At 43.0% G+C, this 27,178-nt stretch overlaps 1 protein-coding gene across 1 annotated transcript in view; it reads right to left on the bottom strand.

The window, feature by feature from the left end:
* usp43b (ubiquitin specific peptidase 43b) overlaps positions 1-24,911 on the bottom strand; it is a 113,513-nt gene extending 88,602 nt beyond the window's left edge. Inside the window, exons 1-2 of the mRNA XM_028599787.1 lie at positions 23,888-24,911; positions 12,276-12,422 (exon numbers count right to left, since the gene is read on the bottom strand). Coding sequence (XP_028455588.1) covers positions 12,276-12,422; positions 23,888-24,514 — 774 coding nt within the window. The 5' untranslated portion in view covers positions 24,515-24,911. The remainder of the gene's footprint in view (positions 1-12,275; positions 12,423-23,887) is intronic.
* Between the last annotated feature and the right edge of the window lie 2,267 nt (positions 24,912-27,178).

Genomic DNA, 27,178 nt, shown 5'->3' with positions numbered 1-27,178 from the left:
TGGTTAAATCCAAGGGGGTAAGCGAGCCTCCGCAAAGCGTACCTCCTATGGGGAGACTCTTAAGGCTAACAAGTGATCACCTCCCGTTAGCATTCCATTGACTCCCATTCATTTTGGCGTCACTTTGACAGTGAATAACTTGACATCTGAAGTGTTTAAAGACTCTATTTGTCCACTGTTTATTTCTAAAGAAACACAACAATGTATAAAAGGCTCCATTACCTTGTATCTCACGTTATGGCTCCGTAGTAAACGTTTTTATAAAAATAGCCTAACGATTGTGTCATAACCACGCAACTTTCTGTTGCACAGTAGAGAAATTACCGTATCAAGTTTTGACTTACATTAGCTGTTTAAGTTTAATTACTAATGTTAACTAGCATTTTAATAAGCAATAATTAGCCTGTGCCTATGTTATCTCCTTACATATACCTACGCTCTCTGTCTCTGTAAGATTGGGAATGATTGAGATTTCTCTTGGCACAGCTACCAGAAGACTCAGTTGGAGGCTGCACAGCACGCTCAGCCATCACCGAAAAAGTGACTTCACTGGTCTCCGGGGAAATATATTGTGTAACGGTGTCCATTCTTTTACCGTCTATGGTTAAACCTCATTGGCTCTTACCAGTGTATCTCCGTGTGTACTTTGTCCACAGCAATCCCACCAATCAGTCCCAAAATGTCCCAGTTAGAGAGGAAATGCCATAAAGGTAGTCTTCGTTAATCTTTACAATCTGATATCAGACAATCATCTTGGAAATGTACTTTGGTTGATCCAGACTGGGATATGAGCACCAATCAGGCCATGATAACATCAACATTACACTTTTGTTTCAGTGGGGACGAGATGAGCTACATATCAATAAGGTCTAACAAACATTGGAGCCCAGTAGGTCCAGTGGAGCCAATCACTGCTCACCGACGCCATACATCTCGACTGCATTCCTGCATAACATAGACACACTGTGGAAAACAGCATTCTGTTAAAAATCTAAGAAAACTTGGGAGAAATGTCATTGAAAACTAGTGTACCGACGGCACATTTTACTGGTGAATACAACTTTGTGAGATGTCTCTTTAGAAGATTTATCCCGCCTTTAAGAGAGCAGCAGGAGAAGCTGAGGGGGAAATTAATTCTAATGAAGGCGCGCCGGCCTCCCGAGCTGATGAGGTTTATTATTACCCTCCTGCTTCTGCGGCTGCCGCCGAGGACGCAGATGAGGATAGGAACACTACACACATCAATCAACAGAGACACACACAGGACAGGAGCCTCTGGTACCTGCCACAGAGGTAGAGTTTAATGGCCATCGCAAACAGAAATATATACGCTCATACAGTGAAAGCAATAAAGTGCTCATATTATGCTTTTTGGCTTTTTCCCTTTCCTTTATTGTGTTATATATCTTTTTAGACACATTATAGGTTTACAAAGTGAAAAAGCCTAAAGTCCCCCCCCAAAGGGACTTACCATCTCCAACAGAAAACCCTGTTCACAAACTGCTCCAAACAGCTCTATTGTAGTCCAGCCTTTACTTCAGAGACCAACGTGGTCACTTTGGAACACACGTTATAATGCTCGCCTAGCTGCTAGCATGGCACGCCCTCATACTCTGCTTCTGACTGGCTAGTAGTCCTTACCTAGGTACTGTCAGGGCACGCCCTCATACTCTGCTTCTGACTGGCTAGTAGTCCTTACCTAGTTACTGAGCATGTGCAACTCCCAACAAAGATGGAACAGAAGTGAGATGTCTCACTCTGTAGCTAAAACAGAGAGCTCAACACACAGGGTGAAAAGAGGAGCTGCAGAAATGTGCAGTACAACAAAAATATGGTGTTTTTGGAAAATTAAACCATATAAACCTACTCTGATATAAACTCTAAATACAATTATGAACCTGAAAATGAGCATAATATGAGCACTTTAATAAAGGATTAAAGGCATAATATTGCAGAAATACAAACTTTTCTATTGGTATTTAATTAAAGTTCTTTCTTGGCGAGGCCAGATTGATAATTATTGCTTTTTAAAAAAATCCATTAATCTTCACAGGCAGATTCAATTTAACTCAAGATAACACATTAAAACTGGACTTGGCGTGAAAGGCATGCCTCCCTGCTTAAATCATTTCTATCAACAACTGTTTAAATCATTGCAGTCAGCCTGGTTTCAGGCAATGGATCGACACAGTCTCTGGAAAGCCTCCACTCAGCAAATCTGAATCACTTACATCGTTGGGGTCGGTGCTGCCTGCCAATCAAACCCAGCAGGGTTGGGAATAATTTGTGCGCGAGGGAATTTCTTTATATTAAATACCAAATCAGTCTGTTGATTTAACCATATATTTCTCTGCGAAACGAGATGAAGAGCTTCAATCTTCTCCTCGGGCAAAGAACGTTTGAAGACAAATCTATAGGAGTTCAAACAATGACTCTTAAAAAGCTTTGCGTGCTGCCAATGTTAACTTTTAACTGCCGACTGTTTAACTTATTAAGTAATTAGACCCACGTAGCCTCTCTGAGAAGTCAACATCCCCCAAAAGCAAATGGTAATTTTGTTGCCTTTCGTTTCAAAGCTCTCCACAACTTAATGAAAAAATGTTTTCTGGGCTGGGCTCCCTGCAGAGCATGAGTGCAGTTTATAGAAATGTCCTTCCACTGCTCCAGACAACACGATGCATCACCGCTGGTTTTAAACAACACTTAAAGCTAGTTGCAGCCTAATTGTGTCTGTGTCACAGTGAGCAACCCCAAGCCAACAAAACCAGTGCTTTCTTTTTAGGAAGCGAGCATGGCCTCGAAAACAACCTCCATGCCAGATAGAGAGATACTGACTAATAAAACATAGAACATGAACATATTTTATACGTGGTACACGCCACACGAGAATCAAGCTGCCCCCAATTCCCTCCTCCAGACAAAACCCCGATTGTTTGATGGTTCTAAAGATAATCTTGCGAGATTTTACTGTTGAGTAATTGAGATTTTGTTACGTGTTTTTTACATCCCCGATCTGCTTGGGAAGTCCATCCTGGCCGCGCCGATTTCAAATCGCAAATATTAAAAAGGTCCCATGACATGAAAATGTCACTTTATGAGGTTTTTTAACATTAATATGAGTTCCCCCAGCCTGCCTATGGTCCCCCAGTGGCTAAAAATGGTGATAGGTGTAAACCGAGCCCTGGGTATCCTGCTCTGCCTTTGAGAAAATGAAAGCTCAGATGGACCAATCAGGAATCTTCTCCTTATGAGGTCATAAGGGGAAAGGTTACCTCCCCTTTCTCTGCTTTGCCCGCCCAGAGAATTTGGCCCACCCATGAGAGGGAGAGAGACAACACGGCTTTCAAACGAGCAAAGTGACAGTTGGTCAAGGCCACACCCCCCCCCCCCTCTCTCTCTCCCCCTCAGTAGCTACAGACACAGATATGGTACATCTCAAAGCTCATTGTGGGACTGGCTCTAGTGGCTGTAATTCTTAACCAAGGCTGAATTTCGGGAAAGAGATTTCAGATACAGTATTAGGGGACCACTAAGGTCTATATAAAAGAGATTTCAGATACAGTATTAGGGGACCACTAAGGTCTATATAAAAGAGACTTCAGATACAGTATTAGGGGACCACTAAGGTCTATATAAAAGAGACTTCAGATACAGTATTAGGGGACCACTAAGGTCTATATAAAAGAGACTTCAGATACAGTATTAGGGGACAACTAAGGTCTATATAAAAGAGACTTCAGATACAGTAAATTAGGGGACCACTAAGGTCTATATAAAAGAGACTTCAGATACAGTATTAGGGGACCATTAAGGTCTATATAAAAGAGACTTCAGATACAGTATTAGGGGACAACTAAGGTCTATATAAAAGAGACTTCAGATACAGTAAATTAGGGGACCACTAAGGTCTATATAAACGAGACTTCAGATACAGTATTAGGGGACCACTAAGGTCTATATAAAAGAGACTTCAGATACAGTATTAGGGGACCACTAAGGTCTATATAAAAGAGACTTCAGATACAGTATTAGGGGACCACTAAGGTTTATATAAAAGAGACTTCAGATACAGTATTAGGGGACAACTAAGGTCTATATAAAAGCATCCAAAGAGCACCATGTCATGGAACCTTTAAAGATGTTCCATATTTACGTTCTGTTATCCTGTTGTATGTGGGGAACACAGACGGCAGCCAAGGACACAGTCTAGTCTCATTTTACCCGTGTCAGGCTTCCGTGGGCGCTCATAGCACTGATTGGCTGATCATGAAATAAGGAGAGAGAGAGAGAGAGAGAGAGAGAGAGAGAGAGAGAGAGAGAGAAAGAGTGGAGGAAACAGAGATTGTCTACAGCGCTAATGGCTACAGTGCAAACAGAGCATTTGTTAGCTCCACACTCTCCGAGGCGACATGGCTTCCCTGGGAGAAAGCGGTGGTAATCATGTAATGTAATGATGCAACATTAGCTGGTAACATCCATATTAGCAGCGATCTCCTGCAGAATCCCAGGCCGGTCAGCGCAGTTCTTCTTCTTCTTTTAAATGACGGCAGTTTAGACGCTACCAGGCGTATTACTGCCCTCCTTGCTTTAAGGAAGTCACTTTAACAAACATGTTCTTGCTTCAAATTCTCACATAACTACTTTTGCAATCAAGTGAGGATTCTCATTTTGGGTCAATAAAGATTTAAATGCAAATGACAGAACTCCTAAGTCTGACAACCTCTTATAGCAAATATTCCTTTCTGCATTATATATATTTTCTAGCAAAACACGCTTAACAGTTTCAGAACTCCCACATTCGCAAAGCCAATTTGGATGTTTTCCTATTACGTATAAGGACTGATTCAACCCCCAGCGGGCGGTTCTTCCGTCGTCGCCATTTTTGTATACACTAAAGTCACGTTTGATTGCGCGAGATTTCCTGTTTTGTGATTCGGGATCTCAACAATTGGTTGTTTGCGAATAAGATTTGTTTGTGGTGTGCTGTGGTGGCCAAATCACTCTCTCGCGCACACACACACACACACTCACGTGTGGGGTCTCTCCCATTTTCAACATCTGTTAAGATTTTTAAAATCTTTTAGTGCGGGCCAGGCATTAGACTCATATATACAGAAAACTCTCATCTTAGCATCGGTTGGGGGCTTAAGGCTCTTAGCCAATCAACACTGATCTGGGTCAGAGGTGAGAGAGGTCCTCAAACACAGAGTGGTCATATTTGGACCCTTCCCTCCAAGCTGCTTTTCCAGCTGGGTGGCTCTGAGCCACAGGAAGCCATTTCAGCTTGGCAGGGCATACAGAATCAAAAGGCAGAGCGGAGAGGAAACACACACACACACACACACACACACACACACACACACACACACACACACACACACACACACACACACACACACACACACACACACACACACACACACACACACACACACACACACACACACACACACAGCAGAAAACACATAAGAATCCCAACAGAACCGTTCACATCCAGCCCTGACAAGAGAGGGGAGCAGCACTGACCACACACAGGCAACTGCACTGCTCCACTGTGGATTTAGAGGTGCACTTCTGGGCATGTACTGCGAGAATAAGTGAAAAGAAACCAAGTTGGTACGGTGTCTGGGTCACTGTCTAATTTCAGCACACAACCCCACATACAGTACAAATCAAATCTGCGTGCGGAGAAAGGGACGGAGAGCACAAGTGATAAACAAGGAGGGGCCACATTGTGATTGCTGTGCTGTTAACGTGGAGGAGGATGAGGACCAGGCTTATCAACCCCTATCAATGTGGCGGTCCTGAGAGCTACGGTAGCTAACTCCCATGACTATAAATAGTTGGTACGTGTCGTGAACTGCTAACACTAGCGCTAGCTTGGTAAAAGCGATGCCATTACTTGACCAGACAAATTTGCAAATGTGAAACATCCACATTCTACAGCAGTTTTTTGTCATGTAGTATCCAAGAAGTGATTTCTCTATCCGTTTCCCCATCTCTCTGGCTGTCACTTCTGTGTACTGTTCCACCACCCATTGGCACACTATTGCAGAGAACTTAGTCTCACCTCTCCTTCTCTGTACTCGGGCTGCACAACAAATGTCTCTTTCTTCCTGCGACTTACAAAGAGCCACATTCATATAGCAGGGAGAGAGAGAGAGAGAGAGAGAGAGAGAGAGAGAGAGAGAGAGAGAGAGAGAGAGAGAGAGAGAGAGAGAGCACTTCACACTTTCTCTGTGTTTCCTGAGCGATAAACAATCAACAAACCAAGAGAGAATGTACGCCACATTAAATCAAAGCCACGGGGAATCAGCGGTAAACGTTACACTGTGTGTAGTGTAGGTCTGCGTGGTGTGGTCGCAGGATTTTGAGCTGTCAACCTCCATTACAAAAACAGAATACTTCAGCTCCAACTACTCTGACACTCAGTGTTTGCAACTACACAGCGGGGGCAGGAGAAGGGAAGTAAAGGGGGGGTACCCTCTTCTTAACTTTTTCCCTGGGCTCTGGCTCTCCTGTCCTAAGTGGTAAATAACAACACATGCTTCAAAACAATTAGCATGGGCCCACAGGCTCCTGAATTGGCAGCAGAAGAGGATGGTTTGCCGACTCCTTGGCTGTGAATGGGAACGTGTGTGGACTGGTAAGCGGCGCTGACGCCTCCCATCAGCCGGGCTGTGACCCCGGAAGACTCTGCCAGCCAGCCAGCACCACCAGAGCTCCAGCAGCGTGGCAGCAGACGAGATTAACACGGAGGTGAACCGACAAACAAACTATCACAGACCAAAAATTGTTCTTTTAAAGTTTAAGAGGAGCGTGATTTGGGCTAGATCTACACTACTACGTTTTGGTTTTGCTACGTTTGCGCCTCGCGTCCCCACTAAGTAAAACGGAGACATTTGGAAACACTGCTGCCCCAAATATTTTCTGAATTTTTAACTTATCCATGATTTTCAACCCCAGAGTAGTGTCAGACAATCTGCTTCTTGTGTACACTGGCACGCACATACCCAGTGTGTGTGAATTGTCATGTGATATGTGTTGTCAGACGTGTTGACCTGAACGAAGATTAGTTCTGCTACTGGAGCTATAACTCTTTTGTGGACAGAGATCGTTTTTGTCCTTGAAACGCCGCTTAAAAATGAAAACGTATTAGTGTTGATGTAGCCATAGACACTTCATCCTACAGCTGCCCTTCTCTTGCCCTCAGCGAGGCCCTCGCTGCCCCTCACAAAGCTCCTTTGTGGATGGAGCGTTGATAGCAGAATGCATACCACAGCTTTACAGTACATTCTTCCAGAGGTACAGTATGTAAGAGCTAGCAAAGGCCGAAAGAAGAAAGAAGCAGAGAATAAAGCAAGGAGTAGACCATGATTCATGGGGAGACAGAATTACTGGAATTACTTCCCTCCCCATTCTTGATACTGAGCAGAGGCCTATCTGGCCACATGTATCCTCACTGATAAAACTGAAATCCATGACAACCTTGGTGTCTGTAAAGAGCCCACACTGGCTGATGGCAGAAGGCCTGGACAAACATAAGAGACAACTGTCAAAAGAGATTCTCTGCTCTGGACAGAGGCCATAGTGCTGCTCTCCCTCTCTCTCACTGCGAGGCACATTTATTCATATGCAGAATATTCTATTACAGCACAGTATTATTCTGAAATGATCCCTAATTAAACACGTCAGAGGTTTTCACAGTCCCACAAAATGGCACAAAGAATAACAAGGGTATGGACTAATCATAATAAATGGGAGGCTAATACTGATTCATTTTTCACACAGCTAAAGATGTAAAACTTATTACAGACATCTGTTGACTGATTTAACAAGACACAATCTGTTGCATCAATGCACTCATTTCCACAAATATGATATACTTTGCATACTCTGCTTGTATCTGCAATCTCATAGATATATATAGAGATATATTCACCAAACCAAACTCTCCAGGCTTTAGTTGTGCCTAGATATCTTGTACATTTACATTAGTTGAGTTTGGAAAGTCAGGGGATCAACAAAGGCATTAGAATTCATTCTCCGGGCTCCAGTTACATGGCAATCCAGCCAATAGTTTTTTTTAAACATTTCACTATAAAAACAAAAATGCCAACCTAGAGCTAGATGAAAAGTAGGGGGATCACTTAAGTCAATAGGTTTCATCCTCTGGGGAACATGAATGTCTACAAAATTGCATGGTAATCTATCCGATAGTTGTTGAGAAATTTAAGCCTGTACAAAAGTGGTGGACAAGCTGACAAACCATTTCTGACATTCCCTTTTTGGTTTTATCGTTGCAAGTCAAGAGCCAATAACGTTTTTCAGGCCCTAGTTGTGCCTGGATACCTTGTACATGGACCAATAGTTTACCAGATTAGTTGAGTGTGGAAAGTCAGGGATCACCAAAGATATTAGAATTTATTCTCTGGGCTCCAGTCTCTTGGCAATCCAGCCAATAGCTTTTGAGACATTTCAAAAAAAAAAAAAACATCTCTAGAGAGCCCATAAAGTTTTTCATTTTGACAATTGCATTTTTAAAGAGCGGACCTGTCTGACTTTGCTTTGTATCGTCAACTCCAGGCAGTGGGCCAAAAGTGGCATTTGGACTGGGCAACGAATGTTGCCACCAAAACGCTACTGCGAACTGTGTATCGGTTGAGATATTCAATAATCTCCAATCCTTCCTTGACTCCATCGGAGCTACCCAACTTTAGTTTAGGGTCATTGGACCCAGCTGATGTCAGCTCCACTTTTGTGTTCACTCCAGCTAGTATTGGATACATTAGTGACTTATTGTTAGATATCAAACATGTTTATCATGTTGGCTTTCATCCAATCAGGGTTTTTATTTTATTTTTTAAAGGTTTATGTCCTACATGGCACGCCTCACCGGCTCGTTGGGTGTTAACAAGGTACGGCAACATTTTCTAAGGTGGTGCAGTCTAGAGTCATCACGGCCGACCTTATCAGCAGCTCTCCAGTCCTAACCTCCTATCATAACCCCCCCCAACCCTCCACTTCACCCCATCGTTAACTCTTTCTGAATTAAATGGCAACTCAGATCACAAGAACACGGACGCTCAGCTCAGTTCATGTGAGTATATCAGAGTATTCTGGGTGAACAACAGAAACCTGAGGGATTTTTCAAGTAAAGATTTTCAATGGCTATAGGGAGCTGGACACTAGGGCTGCACGATATATGGAAAATATGCAATAACGATGTTGAATATTGCAATGAAAAAAACAGATATTAAAGTGTACTCAGTACGAGTACAGTAAAGATCTATGCATTTTCCTGTTATTGCTGACAATTTGATGAACGAAAAATATATATTATGCTTGAGTAAATGAAACCCCAATTTAAAAAATATTTAAACACTACCGTTAAAATCACTGGGAGAGTCCTGACAGGTACAGGCTGACTCTGGATGGTAAAATTGAGATTAGCTCTCATATTCAAGTTTATGTTCTGCCTGTTCAACAGGTTTTTTGGCTAAATTACTAGATTTCCCTTTGGGGATGGCTGAAACCTCTTTTGGGGGGACGGCAAACATTCTTCTATGCACACCCTACACAGATATTTCTCTCACTATCACTTCATTTGTCGCACTGCCTTGTTTACTCACATGCTAATGGAAGGATGGTCAACCGCAACTGTTTAAAAGAGGAGTAAATTATACTCTTATAGATCCAGGACTTGTGATCAAAATTTGAACATCGACAACTTCTCAGTCCCTCCCCCCTTTCTGATAAAGCCCAAAACGGTCTCTTAAGCCTCTCCCCCAACAAAGGACAATGAATGCGCGTGCATGAGCAGTGAATGACACGCAGTAAGACACCCCCCCTGGCCCTGATTGGTAGATCTGAACAGGGAGCGTTGGAATTTTGCAAATCGCACTACACAAATCGGCTGTAGGTGGTGCCAGAGGAGCCGGATTATTATTTTTTTAATGACCTGCTTCATGTAGTTCTACTGGAACATAGGGTCAGTATCAGCAAATATGTCTTACCTACTGCACCTTTAAGCCAGAGAAAAATGAGCTGGGCTTACTCCCACAGACTAAAACTCTCAACATGACCTTGGCTTTATAATAAAAAGCTGTGCTGACAGTGCATTCCCGAAAGAAAGAAAAAAGCCTTTTCTCGGTTTTAATTGATACAAGTAGTCAGTGCAAGAAAAGGTTGCATGTCGGTCATAACAGGGGTGTTACATCTTAAAGAATCCAATGTATAGCCCCGGGAGTGTAAGACTTCCTGATCTCGATATCTCCCGATCCAATTAATGATGAAACAACAGAATAAATCATTGCAGAGAGTGCCTCGGGATACAAAGGGCACTGAGTTTGAGGAGATTTATTTGCAATGACTCACCAACAGCAAGTGTAGCGCTTCTCATAAATTATGCCACTGGTTACCCTCCCGCTAAAACTACAAAAAAAAAGAGGGATGCCTATTTTCTCAAAAGTAAAAACATGTATTTAATAATACATGAAAACTACGCATTAATGGCTCACGGCAGAGCAGTTCAAAGTTTCATTCAACTAGTATCAGGATGCAGCGCGCCTGCAGGCCTGTCCTCGAGGAGGAGACGTGCTGGGAGAAAATCAAACACCAAATCGCCACACTTGAACTCGCCTTGTCCGCAAACGATTCATTAGACACAGAGCAAGGTTGCACGCCTTAGACCGCCACACCGGTTTGGGTGGCATGAAAAGCTGCACTGCAGAACAAAGACATCCTTATCAGTAGGGTTGGGTACAGAGACCCGGTGCTAATACGGCACCGGTGCCTTAACAACCGGTATCTACCGGACCAAAAACAAACACGGATTTCGGTGCCTCATTTTGGTGCCGCTGATATGCCTGCGCTGCTCTCTGATGCTCTGAAACAGACGTAGGAAGCAACAGAAGCATCGCTGCACGTGGCGCTAGTTAACACTACAGTAGACAGCAGCTAACGTTAGCCTACCGTTAGCTAGCAGCTGGATTAAACAGGGTTAAAATGCTGACAGCTAAACGGTGTAAAGTGTGACAGTATTTCAGAGGATCCAACAGCGGGACGTTAAGCAGTGTGCTGCTGCCGTTGTTGGAAAAACAACACAGACAGACGGTGCGTTCACTTGAAACTGGTAGCCTCGCGGTGCATTCAAAGTTATTGTAAAATATCCTTTTCCCATCTGGTGGTGGTTGTTGTCATTCAACATCAATTTACTATTGAAATAAGTTATTACATTATTATTAAATCATTTAATTTTGACCATACGGCCTTAGCAATAAACAAGCCGTTCTGTTGTTTAGTACCCTTTTTTTTTCTTTCTTTTTTTAAACTTTCTTAAAAAGTATCGGTTCAGGCACCGGCACCATTTTAAAAGTATCGCTTTAGCACCGGTATCGGAAAGAACCCAAACGCTATCCAACCGTACTTATAAGTGAGGTTAGACTTTAAATCTAGGCTAAAGACATCACGTTCACTCACTGGCCTTTTTAACACTTTATCAAACTGTTATCATGTCTATAATTCTGTTTTTGTGAAGTGCTGCTCGTTGTTGTCGTTGGGATGCTTTTTTTGTGTTTTTTTTCTACTTTTTATTTTTTTTATTTAAATGTTCTTTTATACAGCGCCTCAGTGCTTTTTGAACAGTAAAAATAAACTTTGCTCTAGAAATAAACTTACTAAATATTTACTTACATGAAACAAAATGGTTTCATTATATGTATCAAGCCACAGGAGTTCATGATAAAAATGCAATTAATCACAATGAGTCATGTATTAGTTATGCAACACTTAAGCATGCAGTGTGAACTTTTACTGTAAGGGCGACATGATTCCTGTTCTGTGAGAATCATCATGTTAACTTCTGCTACATGAATAGGATTGGGCATCGAGAACCGGTTCCAACTTGGAATCGTTTTTCTTTATTAAAATCGTTTGGATAATTTGGTTTCCAATCCGATCATTGGTTCCAAATTTAACACGCGCAAGTGTGGGTTTCTGTAGCGGCCACAGTACTTCCAGGAGCTTGTTGTGTTGCAGCCTTCTTTTTTTCTTTTTTAAAGATTATTTTTTGGGCATTCTAGGGCTTTATTTGTATAGGACAGCTGAAGACACAAAGGGGGAGAGGGGGGGAGAGAGAGAGAGAGAGAGAGAGAGGGGGAATGACACGCAGCAAAGGGCCACAGGTCGGAGTCGAACCCGCGGCCGCTATATATGGGCGCGTGCTCTACAAGGTGAGCTACCCAGGCACCTGCAGCAGCCTTCTTGAGCCTTACCTTTCCGGGAGCTTTGGTCTTGTTGTTGTTATTGTGGCAGGCCAGATTGACGTCTTCATGGACCCGGTCCAGCAGCCACAGGAGGAACTCCAGGGCGTCATGTTGGGAATTACCGCGAAACTGTGCGCCATACTTGGACACTATAGTCTGGAGAGAGGAAAAGCACATGTCATACAAAGGTCATTTTTCAACTGCTACATAATTATTATGAGATTAGGGGCCCTATCTTGCAACAAGTGTCTTTATTTCCCGTCCAGCGCCCACGTCGTTTAAATAGCAAATGCACCTGCACCCATCTGTGGCCCATGGCCGTGCTGGTCTTACAGGGAGGTGTGTTCAGGTGCATTGTGGGCGTGCTGGTCTTACAGGAAGGTGTGTTCAGGTGCATTCTGGCCGTGCTGGTCTTACAGGGAGGTGTGTTCAGGTGCATTCTGGGCGTGCTGGTCTTACATGGAGGTGTGTTCAAGTGCATTCTGGGCGTGCTGGTCTTACAGGGAGGTGTGTTCAGGTGCATTCTGGGCGTGCTGGTCTTACAGGGAGGTGTGTTCAGGTGTATTCCGGGCGTATTGCTATCTTGGGGCAGCGGAAAGTGATCGCACCATTGACCAACAAAAACCTGGTCTTAAGTCAATAACGCAGCATTTCATTGTTATTTTAACAGAGCATTAGTAAAACGCTCCTAGGCTCGTGCACAGCGAGCACACACTATGCTTGTTACGCAAAAGATTAAAAATAAAAATATTACAATGTTAAACAGTATTATGATATCTCCATCATAACAGCAATACTCCAAGGTCCAAACGCGCCTGGCTTTTAAAGGGAATGGGAGATGATCTCTGATTGGTTTATTGCATGTTACGCCCAAAACACACCTCTGATTAATGAAGACACTAAGGACAACCCTTTAGAACCAGGCACCCGGCACACGGACCCTTTAACCGCCGTTAAACTAGCAAAAGTGGATTCGTACACGCCCTAAACACACACCTGCGCCAGGAGCTCCACACTGTGCGCTCAGATCGTTAAAATAGGGCCCTTTGTGTCTTTCATAAGCAATAAAATGGTTCAGTGCTGTAACAACAATGTTAAGTTATGATGACGTTGCCACTTTACAGAGAAACCTCCTGAATACCATGAATATATTTATCATAAACAGATAGTCCCAAATTTTTCTTGCCTGAAAAACTAAAACGGCGGTCTTTTAATTGGCTTTTATAATGTGACAGCTTGTTAAAATTAAAGCCGTAGTGGCTACCTGGGCAAGCCAAATTAAATCGCCTTTCTAAGATATTCTTTTTTTAAAGAATTCTCTAACAAAAACATGTTGAATCTCAAGCACTACATGTTTGCTGGTTTTGACAGCTCGGGTGTGTTGGTTGGGCAGCTCTAAGCCGGCCTTCTCCATAGAACGCTGATCAGAATTGCAAATTGACACTAACGCTATTCACGCTTCCCTCGTCTCTACCTGGCCCGCGCTCTGACTGATGCGGTGTCATTTTAGATTTGCAAAATATGCCTTTGTCTAAGACTTTAAAAAAAAGTTTTACTTTCAAAAAGCATTGCCTTCCGTCCTTTTTTCCCCCTCAAGAAACTACATTTCAAGAGAAATTTGACATAAAAAAGAACAACATTCTTCTTAAAAGTAGGTTGAAGACTACTTTAGCTCTCACACAGTATAATGTGTCTTCAGATGTGAATGGCACACGGCTCAATTAGGCAGGAATTAGTCCGCATGGACCGCAGCTGGCAGCCTGGAGAAGCAAAGGCAGTAATGAGAGATTATAGCAGAGGCAGCAGCAGACTGTAATCATTGCTTCATAATCCACTAATATGCGATACTCCTCTTTTAGCTATTACACCTTAACGTGATGTAGCATGTCTGATTATGAAGTTAGAAGCCCATCACTGAAGAGCTGCTCGTCGATTCTCAATGATGGGCAGGGATGATGAATTAAAAAGACTCTTTGCCCCCTTTAACAACCAGCACTGAAGTGTCCTGGAGCAAAGCGTGTAGCGGCGTATTTCTCCAGTGCAGCAGCTCAGTTACCTTGCACGACTAGATTATAGCGATATCACAAGATCAAGTGAGAATCGTGGGATTACACATCACTGGAAAATCCCTCTTGGTAGGCTTAAAGGTCCAGTGTGTGGGAATTTCTCCAATCTAGCGTTGAGATCACCTTTTTCTTTTTCTTGGTGAAGGAGAAGACTCCTGTTCCTGAAATTTGGATTTTGAATATGTGTGGTCCTCCATGTTTCCTTCTTCAAACTTGACAAGCAAAGAAAACAACCGCGATGGCAGCACCATATTGGACGAATGCGTCACGTAGGTCTTTCTGCTCCCGGATTTCAAAACCGACCACAACGGCGGCTCGTTTTGGAATACGATATCTTATAATACGAAAATAGTTCAGCGAATCGTGTTTCTGAAAATATTTTAAGCGAGAAATAGGCCGTGCAGTGGCTGAATCTGTCTTCATTTCAGATTGACAAAGGTCAGTTTAAAAGACTTCATTTGCATGAAGTAGCCTGGATTAGAGCTGAAGATCTTTGTCGGGTTCGGTCTTAATTTCTATCATTTTACACGGGCTCGGGTCAGGCTCGGGCTTGCGGTCAGGTGATGCGTTTCGATTAGCTTGAAAATGGATGCTGATTATGGATGCTTATTTTATTTCTTTGTTCCAACTTCCAAGTGGCCTATAGCCTGCGTTAATCATGAAAAAATTATGTTAAATCATGTATAAATGACTCATTCTTGACAAAAGGCAAAAGAGCTGTGTGCGCGCGCACATTTGAATAATGTCGGGCTGTAAACGGGTTCAGGCTTTTAAAAAGCTGTCAATCAAAATGTACTTGTCAGGCTCAGGCCAAATTCTGTCAGGTTTTTCTGCCTTTAATTTTGACAGGACAGCTAGGTGAGAAAGGGGGGGGGGGGGAAAACATGAAGGAAATCGTCACAGGTCGGATTTGAACCCTGGACCACTGCGTCGAGGCATAAACCTCTGAGTACATGTGCGCCTGCTCTACCCACTGAACCAACCCGGCCACACCGGGCCTAACTAGTGATGGTCAAATGAAGCTTCGCGAACCACCGTCTTTATTTTCTGAGCTCACTAGATGGCGCTCTCTGTTCAAAGAAAAAGGTTAAAGGAATGGCAGTTCAGTGTGTTTTCAACCATTCGTAGAACAGAGAGCTCAGAACATAAAGACAGTGGTTGGCGAAGCTTCATTTGACCATCACTAGGCCTAACTTTTAAGGCCCGATTACAGCTCTAGTCTGGATTCAACTTCATGTAAATGAGGAGCGGCGTCCCCGCGACACTACCATGAATGGGAAGCGTGGAAATGATGCCGACAACGGACACGTGCCGCGAGGCGCTCCCAGTGTGGTACGTCGCGTGGCGGGGGTCACGGAACGCGTCACTTCCCCATTTCTGGGTTAATTAGCGCAAAAATAAAACATCATGGCCATTCTCCAGCCGTGCATTTTGTATGTATTTTTAGCAACATACTTCAAAACAACAATGGCAGACGTAATAGACAGATGGTCCATCCAATCACCTGCCAGGTATTTTGTTTTCAAAGTGCCTGCCATTTCCCAAAGAGTTTCCAATCCAAAACCATCTGGCGCGGCAGCTCAGTGCAAAACAAAAAAAAGCTGGAAGCTTGTTTGAATACAACATAGAGCAGAGCAGTAGGTAACACTTTACAATAAGGTACACAAATAAATAGGTAGTTAATGATTGGTTACTGTTTTTGAAAGAGTAACAAATGATTAGTTACCGTTTTTCAGAAGGGTAGTCACTGTTTTTTGAAAGAGTAACGACCCTTCTGAAAAACAGTAACTAATCATTATCACTATTTTTTTGTGTAGCTTATTGTGAAGTGTTACCGAGCAGTTTCATCAAGTTGACTCTCCTTTCAAATCATTTTAACAGAAGGCCGTTCAGCATGAGCAGAGTAATAACTTGTTGGAAGCAGAGCCAAGATTGTGTCTTCAAAGTAGCTTCTGAGATTTGGTTACTGAGAAGTGCAAAAAGTGAACATAAAAATTCATAAACAGAGAAAAACTGCTGGTGGAGTGTTGGCAGAGCGATGAGCTTCTCTTATCTTCTCTTCTCATCCCGTCTTGAAAGTGAAGCTTTATTTTGCCTTATAGATCTCAAAGTCAAAGGAGTTGTAATAATCCAACACTGGATCCTGAGAATAACAAGAAAGGTAGGTCGCTAAATTACGAAAGGTGAACAGATATGGAGCTACTTGTTTAGCCAATCCAGCTGGACAGCTGTGTGTCTCTGTTGAGCAATGTTTTTATTACATCAAGAGCATGTGAACCAAGAGCCAGATGGACATTGAGACACTTTTTTGAACTGCAAGTTGCCACTAACATTTTCTTTTCGCTCTTATAGCTGACACACCCCCGATTCTGGGAAGTGTTAGGTTTGCTCTGAATTTTAGAAGAATATATTTACAACCTTAAACAAGTGTATCTCTCACACACACACACACACACACACACACACACACACACACACACTTAAATTGATGCCCTTTCAAACAGTCAGGGTTGTTTAGCAGAAATGCTCTGCTATTAACAATGAGCAGCGTGGACACGCACTAACCTAAAGCTGTTGTGCAGCAAAGTAATTACAGTAATTACCTCCAGCCTTTCGAAGGTGGCAATTGTCTCCGTGATATAATTGAGGTTGTGGTTGTGGAAAATGCCGTGTTGCTCTATGTGGCTAAATGGCCACTGGCCACTTTGTAATGTGTGTAATCATCAAACTAAAAGATAAAAGGCAAAATAAGAAAACCCTTTACCTATCCTCTCCATCATTTAGCTAATGTTATATATGTTTCTACCATTTATCCAACCCTTTATAGCTAAGTGTTTCAACTGCAGTGTTTCCAACATTGTTTTTGGGGGACACCCCCCCTGAAAGAATGACAACATTTTTTAATTATGCTATATTCCAGTACAACAAAAATGGTGTTTTTTTGAAAATTAAACCATGTAAACCTAATCTGATATAACCTCTAAATACAATTATGAACCTGGAAATGAGCATAATATGAGCACTTTAATGCTAGTCACTAGCTTGTACCACAACGAGCAAGAAGTGGCAGAGGCGATGTTGCTGGATTAGTTTGCTTCTAGTGGGCCTTCTCAGTCCACACATGGCATTCAACTCTTCAGCTGACTCAATGTGGATATTTGTGATTTTTTTTTAATCAATTGAGCTACTGTAAGTACAGTAACTGTAGAAGTACACTGGAGTACATGGAGCCCATCTCCAGTGAGCAGTCTGATTTATTGCAAGCAGCGACATAGATAACCATTTAAAATCAACATGGAGATGGCAAATATTGACACATACCTGTGAGCAAGACCCACTGTCGTCACAACGCACATTTAGCTTCCTAAATAGGCCCATCAATATCCACCGTAAGGGAGGATGACATTCCTGTCCGGCTCACCCTAACCCTCCCTACTTTCTCAGGCCTCTCATGTTATGGAAACCAATAAATGTGCTGTTGGGTAACTGTTTGATTTTCAGGCTTTGCCCCCGTCTAGGCCTCTCTGTGCAAACACACCAACCTGCCAGGGGGGATGCCAAAAACGCACGGGAACGGTCCAGATCAAAAGCACACATCTGCTCCCAGGTTAAGGAAATTCAACCCTTCAGAAAACACGTTTGAGAGAGAGGAAGCTCAGGACACTTTGATAATGTAAGCACAAAGCAAAACCTAATCTTTATTGAACGTTTATAAAAAGCAGCCTCCCTCCTTCCACCTCTCTCGTCCTACAAGACAGGTGGTACTGGAACGTGGCCAAGCGCCAGGTATTTGGCGGGACTTTGTTGTTTAGTAGTTTCTCCCGACTGGGACTCTGCAGCCAACAGACCGGTGTTTGGGGTTTTAAGTCCCCAACGTAGTCTTGCAGGCAGCACTGCATGGAAGGCACTAGGATTAGGCAATGGTTGGCGTTAGGGTTAAGGTTAGGGTTAGAAGTCGAGGTCGCAGCGCTGCCTTGAAATCGACGGTGGGGGCTTAAAACACCATCGAGCCAACAGACCTTATTAATAAAGTTTATTTAGGTATGGACAGAAACAGTCATCTGATTTATGTATCATAGTGTTGTTAGCTGAAGCTAATTCATGACACTTGTCCCTAGTAGGGCTTTTTTTAGTAGTAGTAGGGACCTGTGGGGAGGCCACTGCCGATTCATTAACTTTGAAGGAACTTTTGATCAAAGAGTGCGATTCCACATTTACAGAGGAAGTGTACATGAAAGACATTTAAAAAGTTCCGTGCACAGTGTACATCCTGTTGAAAGGGTAATTGTCACATAAAAAAAAAAAAAAAAAAAAAAAAAGAGAGATCCCTTTCAACACTTGCCCTTTTATCATTTCTTATCAAAATTCATGTGGGGTGACAAGGAAGTACTCTAGGTAGTCCTTTTAATCTGGCAGCTTTAGTCAAACCTTTCCAATCCGACTTTCAGAGTCCTGCAGAGTCTGATTATCAATTTACAACAACAAAAAGATTAATTTAGCATTTAAATAAAGAGCGATCCTTCTTAAAGGATTATTTATAAGTGGTGTGTGTGAGTTCCCGCGACTGGGAGCTAATTTTGCCTCTCACACACAAGTCTTGGAGCTATCTGATTATTTTATAATGCCTCCCTCCAGGCAGCTGTGGTATTACTCAACAGGCAATTTCAGAAGGCCTAAGCTACATGAACTCTGGACCTCCTACGGTCACAAACCACAGCCAGGAGGCATAGCGATGTGTGTGTGTGTGTGTGTGTGTGTGTGTGTGAGTGCACTTTAACACAGGAAACATCTAATCACACACAAGGGGGAAGTGTTTAGTGTTTTTCTTTGAATCTATCTTTTAATCTTGGCAAGATGTTTCCTTGCTGTTCCCTTTGATTGTTGTCCTGAAAACATCGGATAGCTCGAGTCTCAAGAGATAGGAGGAAAATAAAAAGTGTGGAATTGGGAAATTATTGGCAGTAAGGATTTTGGTTGACAGGGGAGCTGAGTTTTTCAAAGACCACAACAGATGGGAAAGCAAAAGAAAAGAAAAAAAACAATCAAAATTGATTGCGAAAAACACTTATTTTGCTCTCAGGTTGGCCTCCTTCTCATTACAATATATTCAAGTGTGAGGAAAGACATGAAAGTGCCTCTACAGTAGGGGTCAGAAAATTCCAGTAGCCATACTTACGTACCCTTTTCTTACAGGATAATTAGCATTTCTAAGAATAGATCCATTGTGGCGTTCTTATTTTTGGTCGCTGCTCCATATTATCTTCTTCTTGCCTTGAACTGTGGCTCAAAGAAATCCAGAGCAAAGCGCTTCAGGCAGATAAAGTACAGTTGCTTTTCTCCCCCCAGTCTCCAGCGTGGGCAGAGTAGTAAAGCCTGAGGGTCTCCTGATAGGGCTCTTTCACCGGCCCCGATCCTCGGGGAGGGAAGATTCTTAAGTGGAGAATTGTTACGGTAAATCATCTCCTCCGTACTTTGCATCACAACGGCAACACTTCTAAATAAACGCGGTGACGTCACCTGGACTTTACTTCACTTGCCATCATATCTGTACATTTCATCTAACGGTTGGGGGGGGGCTACAATAAACATAGACACTAATAATACAGCCAAAATTGTACTTGTATAGGATACAGTATGTGCTCTATAACAACACTGTGGACCACGTAGGGAGGTGGTCAAGGTGGGTCATAAAACATTGAGTGTGTTTACATGCAATTTTAAAGTGCTCATATTATGCTCATTTTCAGGTTCATAATTGTATTTAGAGGTTGTACCAGAATAGGTTTACATGGTTTAATTTTTTTTAAAAACACCATATTTTTGTTGTACTGCACATTGCTGCAGCTCCTCTTTTCACCCTGTGTGTTGAGCTCTCGGTTTTAGCTACAGAGTGAGACATCTCACTTCTGTTCCATCTTTGTTGGGAGTTGCACATGCTCAGTACCTAGGTAAGGACTACTAGCCAGTCAGAAGCAGAGTATGAGGGCGTGCCCTTACAGTACCTAGGTAAGGACTACTAGCCAGTCAGAAGCAGAGTATGAAGGCGTGCCCTTACAGTACCTAGGTAAGGACTACTAGCCAGTCAGAAGCAGAGTATGAGGGTGTGTCCTGACAGTACCTAGGTAAGGACTACTAGCCAGTCAGAAGCAGAGTATGAGGGCGTGCCCTGACAGTACCTAGGTAAGGACTACTAGCCAGTCAGAAGCAGAGTATGAGGGTGTGCCCTGACAGTACAGACACCAGGAGATGGCTAAACAGATGGTCCATCTCCGGGGCTGTCAACGCTTTGTCTCTGCAAAAAAGTGGAGGGACCGAGCCGCCCCCGCTGCGGCCGCTGGCTAACGTTAATGTTAGCTAACAAAGTTAGCTTGCTAATTCCACCCGGCACGGTGTTTGGTGTTTTAAGACCCCAATGTCATCTTCCAGGCAGCGCTGTATGGAAGGCACTAAGGTTAGGCAAGGGTTATGGTCAAGGTTAGGGTTAGGTGCCTTGAAGTCGCCGGTCGCAGCGCTGCCTTGAAGTCGACGGTGGGGGCTTAAAACACCATTGAGCACCCGACACTTGTTACAGATATAACGCTAACAAGTTGTGAGTCATCTGGCGAGAGCTTTGCTACGCTGTGACAACAGTGTGTGAATTAAAACAAAAAGTTGTTAAATTTTACTTATTTAGTGGCCCGTCGGTGTAATTTTGACATAGGTCAACAGGAAGAAGAGCGCCACCTACTGTACCGGAGGTAGAGTTACTTGCGTCATTCTTCCCATTCTTCTCATGTATATGGGGAGAACTGGCATAACCCGGTTATTCACTTAACCTACTTAAACAGCTCTGCATGTAAACGCACTGACTGAGCTTTCAAGCCGGGGGAACGGAGATCGCCTTCCACTGAAAACACAAGACTTTCTTCCAGGGCACGTGTGTTTGTTCCTCTGAACATATGAAGATCTTTGCCCGTCGGGTCCCATCGGGTTTGGTCTTGCGCTCCAGGTATATCATTTCTATTATTTTAAAACGGGCTCGGGCGTGCGCTTCAGGTATATCATTTCTATTATTTTAAAACGGGCTCGGGCTTGCGCTCCAGGTTGCGTGGTAAATGAGCGGTCAGGTGATGCCTTTTAGATTAGCGTGAATTCATGGATGCTGAGGAGATGAAACGGAGGCTGACCTCTTTGGTCCAACTTCCAAGTGACGTTAGTCATGAATAAATGATGTTAACATTTTTTTATAAATGACTCATTCTTGACAAAAGGCAAAAGAGCTGTGTGTGTGCGCACATTTGAATAACGTCGGGTTGTAAACGGGTTTGGGCTTTTAAAAAGCTCTCAATCAAAATGTACTCGTCGGCCTTGGGCCGAATTCTGTCGGGCTCGGGCCAAACTTTTAAGGCCCGATTACAGCTCTAGGTCCTGACCCCCCTGACCCCCCCCGTGTTTTCCGCCTATGCTCACCATGCTGTGTGAGGGAATAAAACAGCGCTTCACAGACCTGCAACAACAAAGTGATGATTAACTTCCTGCTGGGGTTGTTCATAAAAACGATGCCAGCCGTTTGAACCTTATTTCTAACACTGAAGCGTTTAGTGCCGTAATAAAGGGTCTTCTGGTGGAGAAAGTCACCTGCTGACCCCGTTACGCTCTGACTGCAGCATCATTATCACCGAACAGGAAAACACTGAAGTCACACGGCAAAGCACCGTGCGCTATTATTGCATGTGGGAAGAGAAGGTTTGCTATAGGCTACTATTATAGCAAGTGATGCAAGACTTGTGACACCCCTCTTTTGTCTGAACATTAAAGCTGGGTTTAAAAAAATAAATAAAAAATTCAAATTGATCTTCTTTTGACTGATCCGATATGGATTCATAAAATCCTGAGAGCGGTCTTTTCCTTTTACAACCAGAGTGAAGATACTGGTATCATACGAGACTAGACTATCTAAGGAACCCACGTCATTCTGAATAATGCTCCAGAGTTAGGCGAAATTTTGGCAAAGGAAAAACTGGCATGGCTCTTTTCACAGATGATTGGCTGATGGAATCTCTTTCATGTCCGAGCAAAACTGTAACTGAAATAGCCCTAATCGACTCCAAAATCAAACCGGCACCTTGTGAATCGGAATCAAATCAATTCAGAAAAATCAGTGGCGATACCCTGCCCTACTGAATATTACAGTCAGGCTACTCCATGCACCGTACAGTGGTGCTGAGGTCATACTGTGTGCATAACATGTCATTATGTTTGACTCAACAAAATGCTCAATCTGCATTTTTAGGCCTTTATTAGATGGGACAGCTTTAGACATGGAAGGGGAGAGAGAGGTCAGAATCGAACCTGTGTGACTAAGCCTCTGTAAATGGGTGTACACTCTACCAGGTGAGCTACCCGGGCGCCCCTTACGTGAGAGTTAAGTTAATGATAACCACTGAAACGGTACCTTTTTTTAATCTTACCAGTAATCAAATTCAACACTGAACCTACTCTGTGTTATAAGCTACACTCATTACTGAGCTCATAGCCTCCTGTGCACACTATTGTGCTCATAAAACGTAATATAATTTCACTGCAAGTACATGTACAGCGCATGAAAATACATATGCAGTAGTATGTTTGTAGGGTACTTAAAATACACTTCTTCTCACTTCAGTTCCATTTTAGTATGATCAAGTACAGAATGGACAAAGTCTGCTGGACATGATTTAGGCCTATTGTGTATGTGTATATATACATAGAGAGAGAAAGAGAGCTCTATTTCTTATGTGTTTTTACAGCAGCAATGGTCATAGTTTCCTTCATGCTTTACATATGCTTTACCATGTTTGTTAGACCTACTCTATCTGTAAAGTGTCTCAAGATAACTTTTGTTATGATTTGACACTATAAATAAAATTGAATTGAAAAATTGTTTTGAGGAATGACATCAAGGAATCTTGAGTAAACACACTTATTGTTTAGCTTTTGTTTGACTTTTTGCACAACTAAAGTATAATAAGTTCAAAAATAGTTGGTCTTTACGTATACTACTCATTAGTCTGTGTGGTAGTACACTTTAGTGTGCTGTAGCATGTAACACTTAGTATACTTTAGACTAATGTATACTGCATACAAGTTCAGGGTTAAGTTATATTTTCATCGTCCACACTGTATCCAAAGGTTTTTCTTTCAAACATATGAAAGTAAATATGAGGTATTTTTAAGTTTACTTTTCAAAAAGCAAACAAAGAAAGTAAAAGATGCATTTCTTTTTTAAGAAAATTGGTTTGTAATGGTATTTGAGGGTTACAAACGTGGTTAATTCTCTTGTTTCTTTACTTATATCTCGTTTTGTTTTTATTTCCTCTGTATTTAATCGATAAGAACATAGGATAGGCATATATAAGCTTTTGCTTCAGCCTAATCCTTTCAGTCTTTAGACCGTTAACTGTCCGAGTTTGCACTGTGCTATGTATGTGGTTATTGGCTTTTATGATGACTGAATAAAAACTACAACTATAAACTACTACTACTAGTAGTTTTCCCTAGGGGTGTTTGGCTGATGTGTGGCACTTGGGGTTATACCTTGAAGTCCACAGACAGCTGTGGGGTGTACTCCAGAGTCCACAGAGCCCGGACAAGTGATGCCAACTGCTCCGTGACTTCCCCCTTGGCGAGCCGCGTCTCCTCGCTCTTCACCACGCCGTTGATTCTGGTGGGACCCAGGTCCAGCTTGTATCGCTCCAGCCCCAGGTACTCCGCGAGCAGGTCCGTGTTGCTCAGACACTGCACCACGGCGTTCATGAAACAGGTGTTCCCGTGGTTCTTCAGCCCCAGGACGCCGGGGGTTTTCTCCGCATGTTTGGAAAGGAGCCTCTCTCTGCCCAGGGACGACGACGACGGGCCCGAGTTGTTCTTCACCATGCGATCCCAGGTCACATGGAGCACGTCCTTTTTGACAACTCCCGAGCCGGCGCTGAGCGTGCAAGGTGCGCCGTTCCGAAACCCGCCGTCGTCGTCCTCCGCGTCCGGCGCGCCGGCGTCCCCAAAGTGCGTCAAAGTGCCCAAAGTTTTGATGATTCGGTTCATGAAACTCCCCACGGACTTCAACGATTTCTTTCGGAAAAGCTTCCCAGATTTCGGTTTCTTCTCTTTGCGCTTCTCATCCTTCGATGTCGGCATTTCCTCCTTGACTCTGGTCGGTTTCTCCATGGCAGTGCCCTCTCTCTCTCTCCCTCTCTCTACTCCCTCGCTCGTCTATTCGGAGACTGGTGATTGTGTGAATCCCGACGCCGGTGTGTCTTTTCTGCGACAGTGTGCCCTGCTGTCCGGATAGCAAAGGGAAAAGCGCGCAGGGGTGACACCATCGCGGAGCCCGGAGACACAACAGCTCTCTGTTACTGCACCGTGCGCGGACGGTAAACCTTCCTCATCCATCCCAGCACTTACTGAAGCCGTTCATTATCACTCCGACACCGCTGTCACCGGCAGCGTCTCGTCATGGCCCGGCACAACACGAGCCGCTCCGCCGTGCAGCTGCAGCACTGAGCGCTCCCCTCCCAGTCCCATCGCTCCCAGCCTAGCCTGGAGAAAGGCTGCTGATTGTGCAGCTGCCCCCTCCCACTCTGCTGCTGCTGCACATGGAGCAGATAAAAGAGCAGTGTGCACCGTAGTCCATGGGCGATTTTAGACCCTTTTTAGGGAGGCTCAAGCCCCTACATTTCATCTCAGCCCCCACCCCAAAAAATTATAATATTGAAAAACTGTTTTTTAAATAAATGTTGGTGCTTCAAGTGACAGTCCTTCCAGAGTTTTTTTGTGATTGTTGCAGGCAAAATCCTTGATTATGCGGCACGTTTTCTTAAAAAAATACATGGAATATGCGGACATTTATGCAATTTAATGCGATGAAATTGCGGGAACTTGCAAAACACCCTGCTTTTCGATGATGTTCACTCGAGTAATTACGTCACTTCATAACTTCCCATGGCAACAGGGGGAAATGGCTGCTCTTGGGTGAAATAAACGCAACATTTTTCAACTTTCTGCTAAGACATAATATAAAAACTTTTTTGCAAGAAAATGCAAGGATTATGAAATCATGCAAGCCCCGCATTTTTTGCGCGGAAATCAGCAATTTATGCGGTGAACGTGCGGCGTATTTGAAAAAAAATGCGGCCACCGCATAAATATGCGGACTTTGGCTGATTATGCATTGAATTATGCGATCACATAATCGCGTTTTTCTGGAGGGACTGAAGTGAGAGTTTGCGAACTTGTCTCTTAGTGACAGAGGACAAACTATTACAGGTTCAAAGGGCTTGAAACAGGTTTAATATCCTGTGTGGCTGTCTCCAATGCTATGCACCTGTTACCCCGCCAAGGAAAGGGTTAACAGAAACATAGTTTTGGCCAATCAGAGGAGGTTGTGCCAGACTCCCACCAGAATGTAAACTTACAAGCAGATTTCAGCAGGTGGACCCAAATGCAAGACTCTTCCAATCAGGAGTGCAGAACAAACACACTTTATTGTGACTCAACAACTACAAACTTACAACTACAGACGAACAGAGAGAGACGAACCAACAAGAGACAAAGGAACACAGGGGTGTAGAAATACACAGACCAATTAACAGAAAGACAGGGGATTGGACAAGACAGTAACGAGCAACAGGTGAGAGTGGAAACGGAGGGAAACTAACGAGACAATTGGGAACAGGTGAGAACAGAACTGGAGGGAAACTAACAAGAGAGGAAGTGCAGACCATATAAGGGGAAGGGCGGAGACAAAGACAGATGACAGACAGGTAACAACAGAACACAGCAACAAGCACAGATAACAAAATACACAAAAAGGCCACAAGAGTGGCACAAAGGCAAGCAGTCTCAGCCGGATCCTGACACTTGTGACCAATAGAGCTGGGCGATATGGAGAAAAATCAAATATCACAATATTTGTAAACCAAATACATTGCTGTCTATATTGCAGCAATATTGTAGGGTTGACAATTGAAGCTTTACAATGACATTTTTGAAAAATAATCATCAATAATGTAGATATAATGACTAAGTGGGTAAAGGCAGAAAATAAAACAGCTACTAAGTCTGATAAGTTCGGAAAATTATCTGTCATGCAGCCTTTAAAACCAGGAAAAGACAACACTTGTGTCATATCACGATTTCCAAAATTTAAGACCATACCGATATACAGTAACATCGATACATTGCCCAGCCCTGTGACCAAGTCATCTTTGCTCAAGTCCCAAGTAAGTCTCAAGTCATTTGGTCCAAGTCTCGAGTATTTTTTGTTGTTGGTCAAGTCGAGTCCTTAGTCAAGGCAAGTCCCAAATCAAGTCCCATATTTTTTCTTTGATGTTATGTGCGTTGCCATAGCGAGGAGTTTGACTGACAGCAAGTCATCCAATCGTGACAATCGCATACTGGGGAGCTTTTTGAGTCATCCAATCATGATTAACAGTTTGCTGTCTAACTATCCAGTATGTGATAACATTAAAAACATTTTTTTCCCCCCAATCATGATTAATAGTTTGCTGTCTAACTAGTAAGTATGTGATAACATTATTTATTTTTATTTATTTTTCGACCCATGGTTTATTTAGACTTTTACATTTACAAAATCCATGCAAGAAAGTAATCTGTAATTATAATATATATGTAATAGTATACATAAATGCTATTTAGATTTACAATACAAATTATTTCATATTTATCAGCTAACATTCAAACTTATGAATACACTCAAGTCATCATGCCTCAAGTCGAGTCTCAAGTCATTTATTTTTTGCTAAGTCAAGTCATCAAATCGGTGACTTGAGTTGACTCCAAGTTACCAAGTCTCAAGTTTATTTGAGTTTA

The sequence above is a fragment of the Perca flavescens genome, chromosome 15 (assembly GCF_004354835.1).
Source record: "Perca flavescens isolate YP-PL-M2 chromosome 15, PFLA_1.0, whole genome shotgun sequence".
In the NCBI taxonomy this organism is placed as follows: Eukaryota; Metazoa; Chordata; class Actinopteri; order Perciformes; family Percidae; genus Perca; species Perca flavescens.
Note: the sequence above shows the minus strand (reverse complement) of the source record. Positions and strands in the feature narration are given on the sequence as shown.